General features: G+C 41.5%; 1 protein-coding gene across 2 annotated transcripts in view; it reads left to right on the plus strand.

Moving 5' to 3' along the window:
* KIF21A (kinesin family member 21A) overlaps positions 1-22707 on the plus strand; it is a 152720-nt gene that overhangs the window by 84301 nt on the left and 45712 nt on the right. For both annotated transcript variants that reach the window (XM_015413713.1, XM_015413712.1), the window contains exons 12-20: positions 12988-13075; positions 15286-15403; positions 16551-16739; positions 17354-17553; positions 18405-18512; positions 18800-18868; positions 19000-19214; positions 20695-20848; positions 21938-22135. In XM_015413713.1, coding sequence (XP_015269199.1) covers positions 12988-13075; positions 15286-15403; positions 16551-16739; positions 17354-17553; positions 18405-18512; positions 18800-18868; positions 19000-19214; positions 20695-20848; positions 21938-22135 — 1339 coding nt within the window. The remainder of the gene's footprint in view (positions 1-12987; positions 13076-15285; positions 15404-16550; positions 16740-17353; positions 17554-18404; positions 18513-18799; positions 18869-18999; positions 19215-20694; positions 20849-21937; positions 22136-22707) is intronic.

Consider the following 22707-nt stretch of genomic DNA (forward strand, 5'->3'; position numbering starts at 1 on the left):
CGAAAGATGACTTTTTCTAGTTTTTATATTAAATATTTTATTTGATGATTAACACAGTCTGAACACAAAAGCCACTAAAGCCATCTGAATCGTCAGTGGTCATTTTCATTTGTAGCCAGGAAACAAAAAAGAACTAGACCTGTTTGTTTGTTTGGGGTTTTTTGGTTATTCTTGAAAGGCCTAGATGTGTTCTGCGTGATTGAAAGCCACACATTTCAATCTCCTTTGATTTAAAATTCACAATCGATGAACTGGTATATGAAAATACTGGAAGCCTTAGATGGCCCCCTTATAACTATTTTTGAAGGAAGCAAATACATATACTGTGGGTTTTGAAAAGTCAGATCAGCTACTAGTGGTAATAATAGGAGAGACGTTTCACTGATCTTTCATATACAGCAGGAACTTTCAAATTTCTCCAAGAAATATTTGGCATTTCTTGGAAGCTCATTGGTAGTTTCATAGATTTGAGATGTGTCATGACAGATGATGTTCTGTGAAAGGCAGATTGCTAAATGGCCCTAGCCTCTCTTCTTGATACAACTGGCAAAAAAATCAGAAACAAAGTAAAACAAACAAAAAATAACCAATATTTAAAGTATTAATTATCTCCTGCATCAGCAATATGGATAACCCAACCATTTGGCAGTGTAATATAAAACAATCACAACCAGTTTAAGAGTAAAAGAATATCTGGATAGCAGGAGATTAATCAAATCAGATCATGACAGCAGTAGGCCAGACAGAAAAAATAAAATGAGAGAGAGCTAATAAAAAGGATAATAAAATCTTAAGATGGCCAAATAAAATACCTTAAAAGGTAGGTAAACTCAGATAAAAGCCTGGACAAATTAACACATTTTAATCTGGTTCCTGAAAGCAATAAGGGTAGGTCCCAGCCAAATTTTCAGGGGAAGTTACATCAAATGGGACCCACCAGTGAAAGCCCTGTCTCTGGCTGCTACCTACATCACCTCCAAGAATATAGGCACAGAGAGCAGAGCTTATAATTAAAACAGTTAAGAACATAAGAAGGACCCTGCTGGATCATACCACTGCCTAAGGAGGGGCTGTGACTTAGTGGTAGAGCAGCTGTTCAGCATGCAGATGGTCCCAGGTTCAGTCCTCAGCATGTCCAGCTAAAAAGTTCAGGTGATGTGAAATACCTCTTTCTGAGACCCTGGAGGGCTGCTGCCAATCAAAGACAATACCAACCTTGATGGACCAGTGGTCTGATTCAGTATGACAGCCTTATGTTCAACAGACCCATATAAATGGATTGACAGGAAGAAAAAAAGCGGGCCAATAATCAGCAGATGGATGGTTAACTGGATTTATGGATGTTCTCTTTTGGTGGTTTCTGGAAACAACTAGCTAGGCGGTAACATAATCTCTGGAATGTGATGCCTAAGACTTCCAACTCAGCTAGTCTATCCTGTAGGATATTATGGCTGATAGTACTGAAAGATGCCAAGAAGGCAAGGAGAAATCAGCAAGATCACTCTCCCCCAGTTGCTCTTCCAGCCAGAATCTAGATTTGGGGTCTAGATCCACATCATCCAAGACTGAAGTAGCATAGTGACCACAAGTTCAAGCACTTTCCCCAGGGATGGAACATTAACCACTACCTGATGGTTGTTAAACTCTCTTGTGTCCAGGGACAGTCTTTGCAGGAGGAGTATCACAACAGCTTCCTTCAGATTGGCCAGAACTCTCTCCTCTTTTAACAAGGCTTTTATTACCTGTTGAACAGCAAGGGAGAGGCTTGTCTCAGCATGTCCTAGCCAGTTGTGTGCAGCATTTCTAGAATTATTTAGCCATTAGCAAAATAATTTTTTTACAATACCATAAGGCATTTACTAAAGCAATTCTAAAATCATGCATCCCCAACTGTACTAAATTAAGGTTTTATGAAATAATCATAGATTCAGGTGGGTAGCCGTGTTGGTCTGAAGCAGCAAAACAAAGTTTGAGTCCCGTGGCACCTTAAAGACCAACGAAGTTTTATTCAAGGTATAAGCTTTCGTGTGCACACATTTGCATCTGAGGAAGTGTGCATGCACACAAAAGTTTATACTTTGAATGAAACTTTGATGGTCTTAAAAGTGCCCGTGGACATAAAATAATCCTGTTATCCTTGTACCTAATTGCTATATATCCCAATTAATTTCTTTATCTCAGTTGGTCCACAGTTTCAATGCCATCTTAAAAATCCCAGTAGTCCATTAACAGAAGTAATAAACATGCATTTTTATTACTATGCATCTATTTCTGCTACTGTGCATTCATTAAATGTAGGCATACGTTTGTTTCTTTCTTTCCATTGCTTCTGAAATGTATTTTTTGTTTTGTTTCTAATAAGCATCATAGGCATATGCTGAATTCTAAAGTTTTGTCCAAACTTTTGTCTACAGTTGAGTTGAATTCTCCAGGTTTTTCGTGTGGTTATAAATGTATTGTTTTTAACATCATGGCTGAATATTTTCTGCAAATTGCTTATTATATTACATTTGTAGTAAAATAAGTGAATAAAACTATTTTTGTACTCCGTACCAAGGTAAATGTGTTCTCATAATACAGTTTAAAGGCAGTACTTATTGAAACTAAAAATGTATACAGATTACCCATGTTGCTGAACTGAGGGGACCATGGCTCAGTGGTAGTCATCTGCTTGACATGCAAAGGTCCCAGGTTCAATCTTCCAAGATTTCCAGTTAAGGATCAGGTAGTTAATGATGTGAAAGACCTGTACATAAAAACCTAGAGAGCTGCTGTCAGTCTGTGTAGACAATACTGAGCTTGATGGAACAATGGTCTGATTCAGTATAAGGCAGCTGCATGTGCTTCCATATTATTCCTTCAAGGAACAGAAGGGGAGATCTGTTTAGTAAACCACAGTCATATTACAAAATCCTTATTTCCAAAACCCCACCTGCAGCAGTTCTCAAACTGGGTATGTGTGCTGGTAGTCCTGTGGGTCTAGTTCCTCTCCTCTTGATGGTATGCAGATGGAACCCTCTAAGTTTTCTAGGAATTTGGGGAAAGGGATGACCTATGCCTCCTTCTCTTTTGAAGGGTGGGAGCTGGTAAAATTGCCACTACCTGCAGCCATGTATCTTTCAGGTCACTGTAGAGCACTAGCCAGAAGATGTGCTGTTTAGTTGCTGATTAACAAATGGTTCAGAACTAGTGCAGTCTTAATGCAGTTGTAATATAACTGAACTGCTTTTCATTCTCTCTTCCAGTACAAAGGATTTCATTGTACTAGTAAGGAGATGCTACCATGCATCTATAAATAATAGCTAGTGGCAATTTTGCATGGAATGCTGGAAATTCAAGTGTTTGATACTGGTTTGGGTCTGTGAATAGCACAGAAAACCAGCAGAGAACGTACCCAAGGAATACGTTTGGTTAGAACTTAGATCAGGGTCTCTTGAAGTGTGGCCTGTAGAATCAGCTGTGCTTTACGACCTGATCTTTTAGTCCTGTTGTTGTTGTTGTTGTTGTTGTTCAGTCGCACAGACGGCCAATCTAAGACGATGTTTAAAAGGAGTAGCTGATGTGGCTCTCAGTTTGGTGCAGTGGTTTGGTGTAGTGGTTAAGTTTGGTGTAGTGGTTAAGTGTGCGGACTCTAATCTGGGAGACCTGGGTTTGATTCCCCACTCCTCCACTTGCACCTGCTGATGTGACCTTGGGTCAGTCACAAGCGCTGGCACAGCTGTCCTTGAAAAAGAGCAGTCTCTGTCAGAATTCTCTCAGCCCCACCCACCTCACAGGGTGTCTGTTGTGGGGAGGGGAAGGGGAAGGAGTTTGTAAGCCGCTCTGAGACTCCCTTGGGTAGTGAAGGGCGGGGTATAAATCCAATCTCTTCTTCCTCTTCAGTGTATTGTTTTGTGGATCCTAGAAGTTGGAGATTTCCATGAGGCACTTCTGGCTTGCTGTGCACTTTGAAGGGGGGTTGTCCGGGGAATGGCAGGCAGCAGTGAGGGAGATAGGGGAGAGTTTGGGGTCTGTGAAAATGTTTAAATCAAAATGTAGGTCCCTGGTTGCTAAAGTTTGAGAACCGTTGCCTTTTCTGTATAGTGTTTATTGATCACATCCTTATCATGCTCTTCCTCCAAAATGACTTGCAGTGAGTCCCCAACGAATATCCCCATCCATGCAGTTGGTAGCATCGGTACTTCTTAGCTACAGGAGAATGATGCCATATTTTTTCAGACATTCCTCTAGTCTGAAGTAGACATTGATGGGGGACAAAAGTCAATGTAGATAGGTTTCAGTAGAAGCAAATGGTCACCCAGTTGTTTGGTTAGAGAACAGAATAATTGAAAAACTTTCCGGTGCAGCTTGCAAAATATCTCTTCAGCAATCCTTCATTTCAGTTCCCTGTCCTGCTATGGAGAACGTACTGCCTTTTTACTATTTATGGGCTTCTGATGGTGTCTTTTAAAGAATTCATTTGAAATCCACAAGCTCATGTGTCATCTTTTTGTAACCTTCTTGTCGCTTTCGCTTTTTACTGTCTGGTTTGTCCTTCGTTGGCTTGGCCTTCCAATACTGTATCCTCCTGCTTTTGAAGGCTGCAGAAACTTGAGGAAAGCAGTCAAGAAGAACGAAGGTTGGAATGTTTCCCAGGTTTTTAATTAAACTGTCATTTAAAAAGAAGTTGTTCACCCGTGTAGGGCTAGATATATAGAACAGTTTGTCCAATGATCTTTTTTCCAAGATGATCCTCTCATTATGTTGTGTGCACACCCTGAAAATTCCCAAAATAAAACAGGTTGCATACATCTTGAATTGACATGACCCAGAGCAGTTTAAATGGGGCTGGGTGTAAAACTGGATTTCAAAATGTTCTTTAAAATGGGGGCATACATTTATGACATCAGGTAGTGTTTGCTGTGTTACTATAAAAGTTTAGGTCTGTTAATACCTCAGTTTAAAACAGACCTACACAAAACAGGTGCCTAAGAACATAAATGTTTTCTTAACTGCTAAGGCAGAGGGTGCCTTTTATATGGTTATTGTTAGGTGTGATTCTAAAATCAGTAGGGTGGATTTTGACATTGAATATTGTCTGTCCTCCATTGGACTGCTCTTCAGATCAAAATTTTATATATGGGAAAGAGCCAGTGAGTAGCCTAAGAGTGGTTTTTGTTTATTTTTGCCTGGTGTACCTGCAGACCAAGAACAAAAATGCTCCGGTGGTCCAGTGAGGGGCAGTCCTTCCATGACTCCTTACTCGTGGGACTTAGCTCCTCCGTCTCCAAAGGCAGGGCTGGCGAAACATTTGATCCTGGAGGGGAGGGGCTTGTCCTCTGGCTTCCCCATTCTACTGGCCCTGCCTTCTGAGCAGGACGTTCGGCTGTGCTCTGCAGAGCACAAAGATCCCACACTGAAGAAAAAATAAGTAGATCAGATTAATCGGGCGGTGGGGGAAGGTAATCTACCTCTCCACCCCTCCCTGGGCTGCGTGGCATGCAGCAATGCAAGGAAAACTGCGGCATTATTTGGCGGCTGCTGGCAGTCGTGAGATGGTCTCGGGCGGTTGCAGCAGCCGGCTCCCACAGTTTCCGGATGGTGTTGGCCGCGGGAAAGGGCTCCTTCCCTCCTCCAGCCTGCAGAGAGGTGAGGGAACGGCAGCGGAGCCGGAGGGAAGCCTTGAGCAGCGTGGTTTGGGAAGTGCAGTTCTCAAGCGTTTGCTGGAACCGCGTGCTTTCATCTACAGGAGAGCTTTGGGAAAGCACGTTGGATCCAAGTGAGGCGTCCTTAAATCGTCTGAAGCATGGTAGGAATGGTTTTTGGGAGACGGGGACCTTGGCTGGGGTGTGAGAAACCTTATAGAGCCAGGAGGAGGGAATTTCCTCCCTTCTCCTTTTTTCGACCCCCCTTTTCCCCTCCTGATGAATGGGCACAAGCCATCAGGCAGGCTCTGAACTCCATTTTATTTTCTGTTTTCCCTTCCCTGTGGGGCAAGGGTGGAATTCCAGTTGGGAAGGGGCTGCTGAAGCTGATAAAGCAGGCATCTTGACTCCCGTTAACCTGGATGACCTGGCAGTCTCCCACTCCCCTAAGGATGACTCCCAGGGGATGGATATCTCAAGGGAGGAAGCCAAAACTAATCTCCTTTCTTGGCTAAAGGAGGAGATGAAGAAGGAATTTAAAGATCTTTGGCATTAGAGTGCATCCTCCAGCCCCAGATAATCAGAGGCAAAAAGGGGTGGGGGAAGAAGCAGTTTCCTTGACACCTCCCCTCCTAGAAAAAAGGTCAGGAGGGGTTCCTCTGGTGATAGGGACCATAGTTCTCTTTTTAGTGACCTGGAGGAGTTTTCTGACACTTCTACATCTGTTTCTGATAAGGAAGAAGGAGAGCTTTCAGAGGAGGAGGAAGAAGCTGTTCCCTTGGTGCAGTCCAGGCTTTTCCCACAAGAGTAGTACAACAGACTGTTGACTAAGGTTGTGAGAACTCTAGAGCTCTCGTATACTCCTAAGGAAAAGGAGGATGCAGAGGCTGCAGATTTCCCTGCGGGGTCTGAGAAAGCCATCCCAAAACCAGTGTCCAAAGCAGCAGGAGTTCCTTTGCCTGCAGACTTTCATAATGTCATCACAGCAGAATGGGAGCATCCAGCCAATCCCAAAGCTAATACTCCCATGTTTACAAGATTTTACTCTCTCATTCCAGAGGCCACAAAAAAGATTAGGCTTCCTGTGGTTGATGACCCGATCAACTCAATGGCTTCTCTCTTTTACCCATGGACGCAGATGGCTTGCCCAAGGACAACTGTGACAAGGGTGTGGAAAAGGCACTTCGCAGAGATTTTAGGCCTCAGCCAGCTCCTTGCGGGCATCAGCTACAGGTTCTCTCTTTGCCCGGGCAACGTATGCTTGGGCTTCAGAGCTTACTGCAGCAGACAGCGGAATTCCTAAGAGTCTGAAAGATGAGTTGAAGAAAATAGCCTTGGCCACGGCCTTTGCAGCAGATGCTTTCCTGGACGCCCTGCAGTTATTGGCTAGAGTGATGGCGTGTAGCGTGACGGCTAGGCGTAATACATGGCTCAGACACTGGGATGCTGATCCGGCAGCAAGTTCGAAAATAGCTGCAGTCCCATTCAAGGGAGTTCATCTCTTTGGAGTGAGTTTGGATAAATATCTCATAGAGGATAAGGACAAGAAAAAGGTTCTGCCTTCAAAGAAGAAGGTGGTGCGATCAAAAAGACGGTTCCAGTCCTTTCGGGATTTCAAACGCGATGACAGACAATCCTTCAATAGGGCATTCAAGGGCAGATGGCAGCCAAAGTCCAGAGATGTTAGACCACACTCCTTTGCTGGAAAGCAGGGTCAAAATCAAAAGGGACCAAAGAAAGGGACCTCTGCGCGACTATGCCGAGGTTCCAAACACACAGGGAGTAGGGGGCTGTCTACAACTCTTTGCCCATCAGTGGCAGCAGTTGGTCATGGACAGGTGGGTCCTAGAGACAGTGTCACAAGGTTACTCCCTGGAGTGCGAATGTTTTCCACTGTGGCGTTTTCTAGAGCTGCCCAAGAATCGCTCATTGAAAAAACACAAGTTACTGACAAAAGCCATTCAACATCTCCTCGCCATTGGAGCCATAGAGAAAGTACCAGAAGGGGAGAGGTCACAAGGAGTATACTCTGTCTTCTTCATGGTTCCCAAAAAGAATGGGGACGTCAGAGTTATACTAGATCTCAAGTGACTGAACAAGTTTGTTCAGACAAGGAAATTTAAAATGGAAACACTGAGATCGATTCTCCAGTCTATACAAACAGGGGACTTCATGGTGTTGCTAGATCTGTCGGAGGCCTACCTTCACATCCTGATACGAGAGGCTCATCGGAAATTCCTGCGCTTTTCATACCACGGCAGGCATTTCCAGTACAAAGCCCTTCCGTTTGGGCTGAAATCATCCCCGAGGGTTTTCACCAAGGTCTTGGTGACACTAATTGCCTTCTTGAGGTTGCAGGGAGTGTCACTGTTCCCCTGTTTGGATGACATTTTGATAAAGGCGCCCTCTTTTCAGCAGGCACGTCTTCATCTGGCCCTGACAGTGCAGGTTCTCAGGACACATGGATTTGTGATAAACATGGAGAAGAGCACTCTGGAGCCAACTCAGGTGATAATCCACCTGGGGGGGGCTGATTCACTCGACACAGGACAAAGTTTTTCTTTCCCTGGAGAGGCATCAGAAAATCAGACAGTTGATATCTCTTGGGTGCGAAATTGTCGGAACTGATGGTGTTAGCCAGTCTTTTGGGGATGTTGGTCTCCTGTCAGGAAGTTGTGCCTTGGGCCAGGTTCCACACGTGCCCTCTTCAGAAATTTCTGCTTCAATACCAGGAAGGGATAGCTCACAAGAGAGTTCAGAAGGTAGAGCTTCCATCGACAGTGAGGCAGGAATTGCAGTGGTGGATGGAGTCTTCCTGGTTTGCAGAAGGGATGCCGTTAAGGGATCCCAAGAGGACAGTGGTTATCACTGATGCGAGCCTGTTTGGATGGGGAGCGCACAGTTTAGGGAACATGGCAAAAGGGACCTGGTTGGTGAAAGAGACAGCCAGGAGCATAAATTTTCTGGAATTGAGGGCAATAAAGTTAGCCTTGTTCCAATTTCAGAAGCAGTCGACAGGCCAGCATGTTCTCATACAGACCAACAATATGATGGTGAAGGCCTATATAAACAAACAGGGAGGCACACGCTTCAAGTCATTACATCAGGAAGCGAGGCAGGTGATGGAATGGGCAAAAGCCCATGTTCGGTCTCTAAAAGCGATTCATGTAGCAGGTTGGGAGAACATATTGGCAGACTGGCTAAGTTGGCAGACTGTAGATCAGTCAGAATGGATGCTGCATAGAGAGGTGTTTCATCAACTCAGTGACAGATTCGGGACACCAGAGGTGAATCTGTTCACTACAGAGCTCAATCGTCAAGTCAGAGACTTCGTGTCGAGAGTCAAACATCTAGAAGCATTAGGGACAGACGCCTTAAGTCTCACCTGGCCAAGGGTCCTTCTGTATGCTTTCCCCCCCTTTCTACTCATTCCAAAGGTGATTCAAGCCATGATAGACCACAAGGCAGAGTTGATTCTGATCACGCCCTTCTGGCTAAGGAGGGCATGATTCCAGGATCTGTTAAGGTTGTCAGTGAGGGAACCACGGCGTCTGCCGGTGAGAGGGGACCTGCTCTCTCAGGGGGCGACAGTGCATCTGAGGCCAGATTTATTAAAACTGACAGCCTGGAACTTGAAGGGCAGCAGTTAGAGTCCATGGGGTATGAGAAAGCGGTGGTTGACACCCTGTTGACATACCTTCACCAGGCACTACCAGATTGATAAATTAGCCTCAGCGGAGGCAGCTTTCAGTAGGAGAGTTTTACAGCATGCCTTGTAAGGTCTGGAAGCTGTTAGACCCACCCTGGCAAGTACTGCTTTTTGATGTCCCACGAGTAAGGAGTCATGGAAGGACTGCCCCACTCACTGGACCACCAGAGAATGGAAGATTTATTTTCACTTACCGTGAAGCTTCCTTCTCGGTGGTTCGGGAGTGGGGCAGTCCTACCCACCCTCAATTGGAGGGAACGGCTTCCGGTGCTTATTAAGGGGTGTTGCTGGTGCCTTGGTACCCTGATTCAGGGGTAGGTCAGCCCATAGACAAAGAAAGGGGAAATCTGATTGATAGTCCTTTATGGTTTGGTTTTTGTTATGTTGTTGTTGTTGGTTGATGTTTTCTCACCTTTTCTGTGAATAAAGTTGATGTTGAGACTGAACAGAAGGTGTGGTGTTTGTGCATGGTACCCTCTGGAGAGGGGGTGGGATGTGGTTGTGTTGGGAATTTTGTACATTTAGGATTGCATGAAGGACAAGCCCCTCCCCTCCGGGAACAAAAGTTTCACTGGCCCTAACTGTGGAGAGGGAGGAGCTAAGTCCCACGAGTAAGGAGTCATGGAAGGACTGCCCCACTCCTGGACCACCGAGAAGGAAGCTTCATGGTAAGTGAAGACAAATCTTCCGTTGTCACATAAATGTGCAAATCAGGGATTCCTTGAAAAAAAATCCATATTTTGCAAAACATACACAAAGGTAAGGGAAATCCCTTCAAAACTACGTCTTTGTGTCCTGAAAAGCATTTTTTGTTTTTCATTTATTGACACACAGAGGCACAGTTGCACTCTTCTGAATCAGAGAAACAACAACAGAGAAGTCAATTTCTATTATTAGAACACGGTGTGCCATAATCTTAGGGTTAAAAAAAACCCACAGCAAACAAGGCCTAGCTTTGAAGGGGCTTTGGTTATTTTTAGGTTGTCACACTTTTTTGCACAGTATCCCCAGTTCCCAGGGTTGGTGAAGTGCATACCTGTGGGATTTAAATTTTATTTTTTCCCTTGGTCTGTGGTTTCCACAGATGCTGGAGAAGTGAGGAGAAAACATTCTTCATCTAATACTTTGATGCTACTTCTTTAAATATTGTGAAATTTTATGGAAGATCAAGCAAAATCCCTAGATTGAAATTTACCAGGGAGCTTTAACTGTAAAACTTGCTTTCTGAAGAAATGAGGAGGTGGCATAAAAAAAAGACATGCTGAAAGTCTTTATTTATGGTTTTTGATTTCCCCTGTTCTACAGGTTGAAACTTTAAAGGCACCTTTTTAGTTTAATTATCTTTATGTTTGAACATATTGGTTGTGCTAGAAAGTGTGGTAGAGGGTAAAACTATTAACATGAGACTGGTGTAAATCCAAATTTAAAAAAAGCTTAGGTGGCATCAGTGATTCTTCATTGGCTGGGGTAATAGTTGTGAAAACATTATGGATGTAGTAGTACATAAATATATGATCACATACTTTGGGACTAATAAATAGTTTTTTCTATGTGTAGTACAATCCTTTACTGTAGAGGAGGAAGAAGTCATAAGTTGTGATGTGATTCAATAGGGAAGTCTTAATGATTCTGTTAGAAGTTATAGGTTAGTAGTGAGTAGTGTTATGCTTTGATCATTTATATTTTGAGGTCCATTAATTCAAGAAATGGAAGGAAGAACTTAGAAAGGGACTGTCCCAAGAATTCTGTGTGGCTTTATTGTTTTATCATTTTCTTTACTTCATGTTGAGAACCAAAACAAGAGAGAAATACCTAGTATCACTTGAAAGAGAAAGACCATGTGAAAGCTCCCCAAAAGTGCTTAACTGAGATGATCTGTCCAGATGGTATTGGTTTAAAAATCCTCCTTGCACCAAGCTTATACATGTTCAGCTAGGAATTTGTGGCCCAGGCAGATTACAGAGGCTGTTCATTTTAATTTTTGATCTGGGTGTTTGATCTTGGTCTGTGTTATGAAGACCTTTCCCCTTATATTGTGGATGACATACATGTGTTTCCTTTTCCCATACCCTGTGCCACCAAGAACAACCCTATCAAGAACAAGGGAGAGTCACAGGATAGACTTGAACTGAAAAGGCTGAGAGAGGAGTCTTTCAATAATGCCCTTACTTTCAGGATTGGAGTTGGATTGGCTGATGACCCTCTGCTGTCTGTTGAAATTTTTAAGTATTACTAAACTTTGTCCTGTATCCTACAGGTCCCTTTACCGCGGTTTGCTCCCTCCATTTATTTGCAGCACATTTATTATTATTATCATCATTATTAATTTCCATAGCTGTTTTAATTGATTGAAGCATCTTGCGCTTAGCTTCTTTTTGTAGCCTCCGTCTAGGGACATGACTGGCCAAAAGAGATCTTGTTGAAATGTTTGTTGATTTTATATATGGGCATCATATCCTCAGGTCTTAGGCTGGTAACAACAAAAGCACTCAGTTTTTTTAGAAAATTGAATTTAGCTAAAAACTAAAAACTAAACAAACCTAAACTCTTAGCCCTCCTTATTTTATTTCTAACCACTGCACAGCCAGGCCAGATAAGAGCTACAGTTGTGAACAGGCCTTTATACGTGGGGCCAACTCAGCCATAAATCCAATCACTTCCCCCCCCCCTCCCATTTGGGGCTCAGGCAACCAACTTCTGGTAGCAATAGCAGTTCCCACCTGACTCACATGGAGTGAGGGCCATACCTTTCTTGAACTTGGTGGCAGGGGTAGGTCCAGTGGTATGTGGTCTGTAAGAAACTGCAAACTTAAAAGGGGAGGGAATAATTGGCCCTGGAGAAAAAGGATCCAAAGGCTTGGGTTTTGCTCTGTCTTTGCTTTTTGTCATTTAAGGAACCTTCTCTGAGGGTCGTATTTAAAGGCCTGATGTGTGGAACTGTAACTTGAAGGTCTTCCATGGATCTAGCTCAGGGTTGGCCAAACTTGCTTAACGTAACAGCCACATAGAATAAACACCAGATGTTTGAGAGGTGCAAGACATGAACAAATATTACACATGTGTTTTTACTGAAAAAATATGCAACTTTGCTTTTTATTAACATTAAATTAGACTGTGTGAAAGAGCCACATGCAGCTCCCGAGCTGCAGTTTGGCTACCCCTGATCTAGCTTATCTTTGCACTCACCTTAACTTTAAGCTGCTCTGGTATGATACAGTCAGAATGATGGTATGGTACAATACTGTAGAGCTTTTCTGGTGGTTTAGCTGTATCTCTGTAAACACTTGACAAGCTTGTCCCTTCTGCCCTTTTGTAGCACACCAGTACTATCTTTCATACTCTCTTCTGAATCTCCAGAACTCTAAAATTCCAGAATTTTATGCATGAAAAATTATTTGGGATATTTATTGGTCTCCTTGACATTCCAAAAACTCTTGCAAAAATCCCTGTAAGTAGAGTATTCAAGACTCTGAATATTTATTACTGTTTGTTAGTGCTTCAGTAGCCTTTCGCTCTTGTATTCAGACTTGCTTAGTTGGTTGATTTCCTCATATTTTCAGCTTTCAATGAAATACCAGATTGTGGCCAGTGCTTTAGGCAGGCTGCTGGCTGGAGCTTCTTTTATTACTTAACGCTTGTTTTTGTATTTTGTAGTGTTGTTAAAGATGAGAACACAGATAACGAGCAGGAGAAGAAGGATGAGAGAGACATTTCTGAACGAGAGAACCATGAATTAGAAGCAGTAAGTATTACAGTGTTAACTAAATTAGTCCTTGCTAACAGTAAATATACCGCATTGCCTAAAATTTTAGTCATGGTTACCATACACATAAAGGAAACATTGGCTGAGATCACACACACAATTAGTCCCGCCATAGGCACAAATGCCGGGCAGATTTAAAGGGCGTGATCAGACACGAACATCTGGGAAGCTCCCCGCACCCGTCAGCAACCCGTTTTGCTCTGCCACAGAAGTGGAATAAAAAGACACCAGGGAAAATCCGGTAGTAAACGGGTTGCGACAGGCCACGGATGGATTTTCCTGTGTCTGATCACTCCAGTGTGCTCTCATGGCATCAGGATGATCTGATCAGGCCATCCTGACTCCATGCCATTGTTCCCCCCCTTCTCAGTATGCGCATCATCGCACACTCCATAGGGAGTCCTCAGTGCTGAGATTTGATTAATTGATTCCTCGTTTAAGCACATTGGGAATCCAACTCACCCATGGTTGCTGTGCCCGCAGCTTCCAAGGACTGTGTGGTGCAACTGCGGGCCAAATTCCTCTGGAGGAAATAGCCTCGCTCCCCCCCACACACTTTATCTCGCGTATGAGACTGCACCCATTGTTACTTCTTGGAAATGCTGAAACAAGTAGAAGTAGGAAGAGGACATATAGTGTGCTAGCAAAGAACGAGATTCAAATCCAGTAGCACTTTGAAGGCCAACAAGATCTCCAGGGTAGAAGCTTTTGAGAGCCAAAGCTTATACCCTGGAAATCTTGTTGGTCTTAATGGTATTACTGGACTTGAATCCTGCTGTTCTGCTGGAAATGAACATGGTACTAGCCTAAAACTAGTAAATGATGGTCATTGTTATGTGTAGTTTGTTGTAAGTCTAATCGCTGCTGAGCTCTGGCTTTGTAGCTGGGAGTCCACACTGGTTATCCCCAGAAGAATTAGGAAGAGAGCTGACAGTAGCCCAAGGGCTCTTTTTTTGGTAACATAAAGAGATCACTTTCCAGTGTGTGGGTGTCTGCATAATTGGTGTTGAGGACAAAACTTGCCTTCTGGCAGGAAACGTGTCTCCCTCCCTTTTCTTTGCCTGGGCAAAGACTGAGAGAGCCTGAAATACATTTCAGATTTACCTAGGAGTAAGCCCACTGTACACAATGAGACTACTTTTTTAAAATAAAATTTTATTAGTTTTCAGAAAGAAAATTATAAAAAGATGGAGAGTATTACATTGTTTTCATATCTGTTCAAATTTCTCATACATAACAAACTTCACTGATACTTTACCACATTAAAAACTATCATCCTAGCAACCCTATATATTAAAAGCTATCTATTTCCTTTAAACTAACATATGTCTAAATAGTTTACTGACATTTCTACTGTATTAAAAAAATCTAAACAGTCTATTTTCCTTCATGCTTATTTTTCTTAAGGAGGAAAAACAAGGTGTAAATAGTAATAAACACAGGAAACATACCATTTTCCATTCTGACTTCTTAACCAAGATACAAACCTAATTTTAGTCTTTCTTGGGTTTAGTTATAGAATACATGTTTTTTACATAACAAAATTCATGTTCTAGTTGTATCATATTTCCTGTTCTCTTAGGTCATATTTAAAAATCAAATGGGTACTTTATAGTAATACAATCACTCTAAAAAGAGCAATATGTAGATGCAAAACAAAAGAAATTCTGGCTTCATATTAGAATCTTCATTGCAATTCATATCTTTTATGAACATTCCTAATAAGTTACAGCCAACCTCTTTAATGCATCTTTATATAACATAACTGGTCCTGTGAAACTTCTTTGGGTAGAAAGATCAGTTCACTAAGTGGAATTTCTTCCACATTCACATCCCACAATGAGACTTCTGAATGCACATGCATGGATAGTGCTAGAAGGGGAGAAGGAAGGAAAAGTCCAGAGTGGTTCAGGTTCTCAGAGTGGTTCAAGTAGTATGATTAATTTCCACTTCCACAGGGAAGAGCCTGGATTGCTTGAAGTTTAACTCTTCGAAATCTGGAGGGAGCTCATCCATTTCTCTTTACAAGTGCCTTTCATAGTTTTGCTTAGTACTTAATAGCCTTGTGTATCTGCACAGAAGTTTATGTGTCTTCATAGACTGACTAAACTAAAATAATGCTCTTTGGTCATAAAATAAAGAAGCAGTGGATCAGTTGTATCCCCCCCACCCCCCGTTCTGTATTTTAGGAAGAAGGTCAGGAGCCTAGTGACCATGAAGATGAGGAGGAAGATGAAGATGAAGACGATGATGACATAGAAGGTGTTGAAAGCTCAGATGAATCAGATTCCGATTCAGATGAAAAAGGTAACAATCTCCAACAGAGTTAAAAGATATGAAAAAGAACTGTGGTGTTTTGAGAGCTAATCAGATTTTTCCATTGAGCTGCATAGGTGACACCCAGGGGGGGTAGCAGACGGGGGGATTACAGTTTGCAGCATTATGTGAAATATGTCATGCTGTTGTAGGATTAATATCTCGTTTGTTTGTTAGGAAGGTCAGAATTGCACAAATCTGTACACTTGCAACCAAAAATAAATGGGATTCTTTCCATACACCATTCTGCTGCTCTGAGATGTTCTCTTAGACTGTCTTCACAAGCAATTTTTTATGTTTCCTATCTCTGTAACTTGAATGTCAAACATTTTTCAAGTTAGAATGTATCAAAATAGGACTCCTCCATTTTCTAAGGTAAAGTGTGCAATTAAGTCACAACCAACTTCTGGTGACCTCATGAAGTTCCACCTAATGAGGTTTTCAAGGCAAGAGTTGAGAAGAAGCGTTTTGCCATCACCTTCCTCTGCGTTGCGACCCCGATGTTTCTTGGTGGACTCCCATCCAAGTATCAACCCCACTTAGCTTCTGAGCTCTGACAAGATTGGGCTAGGTTGGGCCATTAGGGCTGCAACCTTCAGTTTTCTGCCCAACATTAATAACATATACAAGTCTTACAGTACAATCTTAAGCAGAGTCACATCCTACCAAGTCCACTGAAGACGATGGGCTTAGAATGATACGACTTCTAGTTAGGATTGCACTGCAGATGTTAATTGCCACTGTGCCCTTCAATTGCATTTCCCTCTGCCGTGTTATATGAATCTGCTGATAGTTAATGAGTTCAGGCTCTCTTGAATCTCACAGCAGCAAGTACTGCCCATAAAAACGGATATTGATTGGTGTACTGTTTTTATGACACAGCTTCTCTGATTTAAAGGCTTCACTCTTGGATGATTGACTGCAAGGAAAGAGAGGTTAATATAAATATATTTGGGATGACTGGTCTAAGTATGTTTGTAGCCGTTTTTGACACCTGATAGTAGTTCTGTGATGTTATAGCTTGCTTACATTAATAAGACGGTGTAAGATGTTTTCCTAGTTAGATGCCTCTTGAATGAAGAGAGGCAAATATCACAATTTATAAATCCACCCCATTATGCTTTTTCTTAATTCACAGCAAATTATCAGGCAGATTTAGCAAACATCACATGTGAAATTGCCATAAAACAGAAGCTTATAGATGAGCTGGAGAACAGCCAAAGGAGGCTTCAAACTCTGAAAAGACAATATGAGGAGAAGCTAATGATGCTGCAGCATAAGATCAGAGATACTCAGCTTGAAAGAGATCAGGTGCTTCAGAACTTGGGTAAGAGGAAGACTGTTGCAAAGCTATTGTTTAATCCTCTTAGCAGGGCTTGGTAAAAGGCAGATGACTGGATAAAATGCTAATAACAGTTCAGATCTTGAGTTCAAATCTCTGAGCAGCCATGAAGCTCCCTGGCTTTGTCAATCTCTTTTGTACTGACCTACCTCACAAGAATGGTTGCCAGCTCCAGGTTGGGAAATTCCTGGAAATTTGGGGGCAGAGCCTGGGAAGGGATCTCAACAAGGAAGTGATATAATAGAGTCCATCCTGCAAAGCAGCCATTTCCTCCAAGGAATCACTATACTCTGGAGTTCAGTTGTAAACCTGGGAGAACACCTGGCCCCACCTGGAGATTGGCAACCCTACTCACAAGACTATAGCAAGGTTACGTGTGGTAATCCCATATCAGTATCCTTGTGCTCCTTGGCAGAAAGGAGAGATATAAATGTAATGACTCTTGGAAACTGACTTGTGGCCTCCTCCTTTTTGCATACAAGCCTTGAATGGTAGTAGAACTGAAAACTGATGCCCAAATGAATTTTTTTGTTAATTAACAATAGAATGAGGCATTGGGCATATGTGCTAAAGAGGTTTTAAAATATACTTTCATTTAGGTTCAGTGGAATCCTGCTCAGAAGAAAAGGCAAAGAAGATTAAAACTGAATATGAAAAGAAACTCCAGTCCATGAATAAAGAGGTGCAGAGATTGCAGGCTGCGCAGAAGGAACATGCACGATTGCTTAAAAACCAGTCGCAGTATGAAAAGCAGTTGAAAAAGTTGCAGCAGGATGTGGCAGAAATGAAGAAAACAAAGGTAAGGATTTTTAAAAACATTACATAAACTTGAATACAAGTGGCATCAATCTGGGAGATGAATGATAGTTACATGCATTAATTTTTCTGTTAAAAATGTCGACAATACTGGAAATTATTAAGTCTACACTTTATCTATGACAAGCGTTAATTGTCTTGATAGAATAGAGTAGATGCAAGCACTGATTGCTGTTTACTGTGGTGTACATACAGGGTTCGATCCTACTAGCTTTTTGCTGGAAAAATGGAGGAGGGGTGCACCTGTTGGCCACAAAAAAGCAATGCTAGGGGTCATGGTGCCCACATGGACAAAATCCACAAGGGATGGAAGATGCTTTAAGGAAAGGAATTGGACAGGATCAAGCAGAAAAGCTGGTAGGATCCAGCCCACAGTTTCCATTGGGGAGCTGCTTATCTGTAATGTCTGATCACACGGTAAGGAGAATTTCAGCATACTTGTGCTTCCCCCATGTGTCTGAGCGGGCAAGATGTGTACCGTGTATGTGATGGTAGACAGTTCTGCTCTCCCCACATTAGTTCATCTAATGTGGCAGTTTATCAGTTGGTAAGAATTCATCTGCCTTTACTTGGAATAGCTGCGGACTCTGAAAAATGTATAAAATTATGAGCTTGTTCACCAGCTGCTCATTGGTTCCAAGGTAACACTAAACAACAACAAAAAAGCCCACTTTTTATAGCACTAATGGCCAGGAGAAATATAGAGATAGTATAAGGAGTGATGAAAAATAGTAGAGGTCTTTTTCCTAGGGCAAACATTTTACAGAGAGGCTTTTTTCCTTCGTGAGGTTACACTGCTTGATAAAGGTGATTGAGTAACAAGTATTTATGCAGGTTCGCCTGATGAAGCAAATGAAAGAAGAGCAAGAAAAAGCCAGAATGAATGAATCTAGAAGAAATAGAGAAATTGCACAACTGAAAAAGGAGCAAAGGAAACGAGAGGTAATACATATATGAAGTTGAGCAGAGTATAACCTCTACCTGAACTGATTTGTGCTGTGCTGTTTGCTAGAGTTCCTGGATCCTGTATGAATGGCTTATGCTGTGGCAGGTTGATCATGAAGAGTTTCACAGAATGGCTAATGCATTCACTTATGCTCTGGGAAAGACAATTGTGCATGTAAAAATCTTTCATAAGATCCAACTTGTTTAGTTTATAAACGTAAGTTTGGCGATTAGGCATATGGTGGTATTAAGAGAATTTCATCTTAATGGCTCTTTTTTTACAGCATCAGATGAAGCTTTTGGAGGCTCAGAAAAGGAATCAAGAAGTTGTTCTACGTCGCAGAACAGAAGAGGTACCAGAATATTTTAGAATACGCAACTATTATTGCAAATTACAATATATGATATTGTTCTGATTTATAAACCAGCTGTGACTTTACAGGACAGTGTTGTTTTTGTGTATGTGTGTGTGTGGCTGTTTTAAGTTACCGCTCTTAGACGGCAAGCAAGACCTTTATCTGATAGAGTGAGTGGGAGGGTGAGTCGGAAGCTGAGTTTGCCTGAACACCCGAATCAAGAACCAAATTCCAGTGTGTCATCAGTAGAGAATGATGGGTCAAGAGCATCATCACAACAGAAGATGCGCATACCTGTAGCCAGGGTCCAAGCGATACCAGCAGCCACAACCAATGGAACTAGGTAATGCTGAAGGAACATTTCACTCTCCTTCAGTCTAGATTTTTAAATTTATTATTTTTTGAAACATAAATACAGACTTAAAGGTTAGAGAAGTATCATGGTATGTGGCTTTTTACCTTGACGCTTTTGCTGCTACTGTCTTATTTTCTGGCCCTTATAGATAGCTCTTTTTTGAGGCAATGCAATATTTTTTGATGCAGTTAGCCCAGTTTGGTATAAATATTCTTTTATCTGATTAGGACACTGGAAAACTTCCTAATAAAGCACCCTTTGTAAAAAAAAAAAATTGTAGTAAATGGGACTTTGTGCATAAACGACTGGGGATAACATCCATTGCTAACTTTGTATCAGGAAAAATTATTATACTAATTTTATCTATTGGAATCGAGCTCCTTTATTGAGACCTCTTATTTCCATCATATGTAAAACTAGTTGTTTCTTGCTTATGAAAGAGAAGGACTGGTATCTATCAAACGTAATAATGTTCTATAACAGGGAAATGTAAGTTTGAACATTCCTTTTCTGGATGCAGATAGTAATGGGAAAAATCTTAAACTGCAGGATTCTTAATATTGAGTAGTACAAAAACATTTTCTTATTTTCAACAGATTTCAGATGTAGAGGCTTTCAGTTGCAGTGAATATAAAAAAGAGAAGATGATTTGGGATTTTCTCAGAAACAGAAAGCGTCTGTCCAGCTTTGGGGAAATTGTTACCTTTTAGTATATTTTTATGATATTCCCACTGAAATAAGTTTATAACACCACTGAACTGAAAATTTCAGTTTTTATAAAAAATTAGCGATATTTTCTCCCTCCCCAGATCTCCATTAAAAATACCCTTCTCTGCAAGAGAAAGAATCTCTTAAATATAATTTATTTCAAAAAAGAAAAACTTATACTGCAATACAGTGTGAAATGACATTATTTCCAGTCCTGAAACAACTTACCCTCCAAAAATGATAAAACAATCCATTGTTACAATATTATAAATACAAAATTTAAAGCTTCTTGAAATAACAATAAACACTCAGTGCGGCCCAATTGTATGAGTCTAATGTCTTACTTAATTCCTTCCAAAATTCATATTTAATTCCAAAAAAATTTTAAAAAAATTTCCAGGTATCATAAAAATACAACCATCTCTTAGTTGAACAAGTTCTGACAATTTTATAGTTTCGCAATATCCCAGATTTCTTGAATCCAGAATTTGATTGTGAGATGTTTACTAGTTTTCCAGTTTTTTTGCTAGTAGTAATTTTGCAGTTGTAATCATATCAAGAATTATCCTTATACTGACTTTTGGAGTATGCGCATTAACTGTTTCGGTAATACTACTATGGGATCTAAAGGGGTGGTAATCCCTGTAGTATGATGGATTTCTGTAAGTCTCCAAGAGGAAGAAGTTATTACTGGTACTGAATATGATAGAAACTTTATATTATATCATTTGAACAATATAAATCTTGGGATTACATACAGGAGCAAGTATCAAAGAAAAACAATGACAACAAGAGTTTATTCATCCAAGTCAGCCAGAATGAAGTGGCAGTTACTTGAACGCAGAGTCACTGAAATAATTATGCAGAAAATGACCATCTCCAATATGGAGACAGATATGAATAGATTACTTAAGGTAAGGTATTCACTGTGCATTTTGTAGGTACTCATTCAAATATGCATCAGTTATCATTTATACTAATACATTGTGTGTCCTGGCATCATTTAAAAACTTCTGTCAAACCCTAGAGGAAAGTGGAAAAAAGAGTTACCGTTTCCTTTAGGAATCTCTGTTTAGAAACGAATATACAAAACTGGGTTGAAAGAAGCCTTGATTAGAATTTTTACCCCAAACTTGGGCACCAAAATATAAGTTGAATCTTTGCATGATGTGGGAACAAAATGTACCTCTGGCCCGACTGTATGCATACGTTTGTCACTTGATAAACATAAAGTGATGAAGTGTGTGCATGTGTGTGTGCCTGCTCATGACTGAACAGATCTTCACAAATACAATAGAATTTTCATGTCCCCTCAAAGCTCTTCAGTGAAGTCAGTTCACACATTCATCTTCCAGTCACTGGCTTGTATACTATGGAAGATTTCTGTGGGCAGACAGAGAAGATCTCCACTTTCCCCCAATGGTGTTCATGGGGAACTGGTGGATCTAAGCCATTAAGTGGAGGATAAGGTTGCAATCTGTATTAACCTTAGAATAAATCTCATGGGAGTTGAAAGTAAATATGCATAGGTTGGCAGCAATGTTCCCTCTAAGCTGTGGGGTCTTGTGAGCAAAAATTCTGCTTTGTGAGCTACTGGCATTAAAGTTGTGAGCAAGAGATTTGGCTGCTGGATAAACTAGTTTGCTCTGGAGCCGTCCTTCCTGAGCCAAGACAAAAATGTGTGAGCCAGAGGCTCAAAAACTGTGAGCTAGCTCACACTAACTCAGCTTAGAGGGAACACTGGTTGGCAGTACGCTGCATGCGATGTAGATATGTCGGTGAAACAGCACTGAAAATTATTGTAACGCTATTTCTATCACAATTGGGCTTTATAAAGACCAGTTTTTATAAAGGCCAGTGATGACAGAATTAGTGTTGCATTCATTTTCAGTCCTCTGCCCTTGCAATAAAATGTCACTCATCTTATTTTTCACTATAAACAGTTCTATGTCTGGTTTTCTTTTCTAACTTTCTTCCCCCGCCATATGCTTTTCCAACTTCAGCAACGTGAAGAACTTACAAAAAGGAAAGAGAAGCTTTCAAAAAGGAGGGAGAGAGTGATCAAAGAAGGTGGTCCGGATGCAGATAAAAATGTTCACAACATCAATGAAGAAATGGAGTCTCTGACAGCAAATATAGATTACATCAATGACAGTATTTCTGACTGCCAAGCAAATATCATGCAAATGGAGGAAGCAAAGGTACCTCAGCCGAGATTTTGCTGAAGCATCAGTCTCATGTTAGGGGACCACATTGTTTGTATTCACACGTGTGTTTAGATTAAACCATCAGAGCCAGATTCTGATGTATGATTGTTTTAGAAGATATTAACTCTTATTGATTATGATTTCTGATAATTAAAGGCCTAGCTATTTCCTTCCATTTGTACCAGTACCATTTTAGCTTCCTGTCATATCCCACCCTAACCCTTGAGAGAAGGGGGGAGCTCTCGGGAGGCAGCTGCAGAACAGAGAGAGGAGCAGGTGGGTCTCTAGGGATAGATAAGGAGCAGACAGGCAGAAGTCCAGCCAGTACTAAGGAGTAAGCTTTGGGAGTAGTCATTAGAAGGGGGATAAAAGGCCCCAGTAAGAGGAAATGGAGGGAGAATCAGCTGGCTGGCACAGACAGAAAGCTGGGAATGAGAGTAGCTAGCAAGGTCTGGGTCCCAGCAGTGGAGAAAGCAGAAGCTGCATGTGACTCTGGTGGAAGTACCCAGAAATACAGCAGGTAGCACTTGCTGGAACATCAGTAGTCTAGCTGCCCCAAGGCTTAA

Source organism: Gekko japonicus, unplaced genomic scaffold, assembly GCF_001447785.1.
Source record: "Gekko japonicus isolate JY-2015 unplaced genomic scaffold, Gekko_japonicus_V1.1 scaffold572, whole genome shotgun sequence".
In the NCBI taxonomy this organism is placed as follows: domain Eukaryota; kingdom Metazoa; phylum Chordata; class Lepidosauria; order Squamata; family Gekkonidae; genus Gekko; species Gekko japonicus.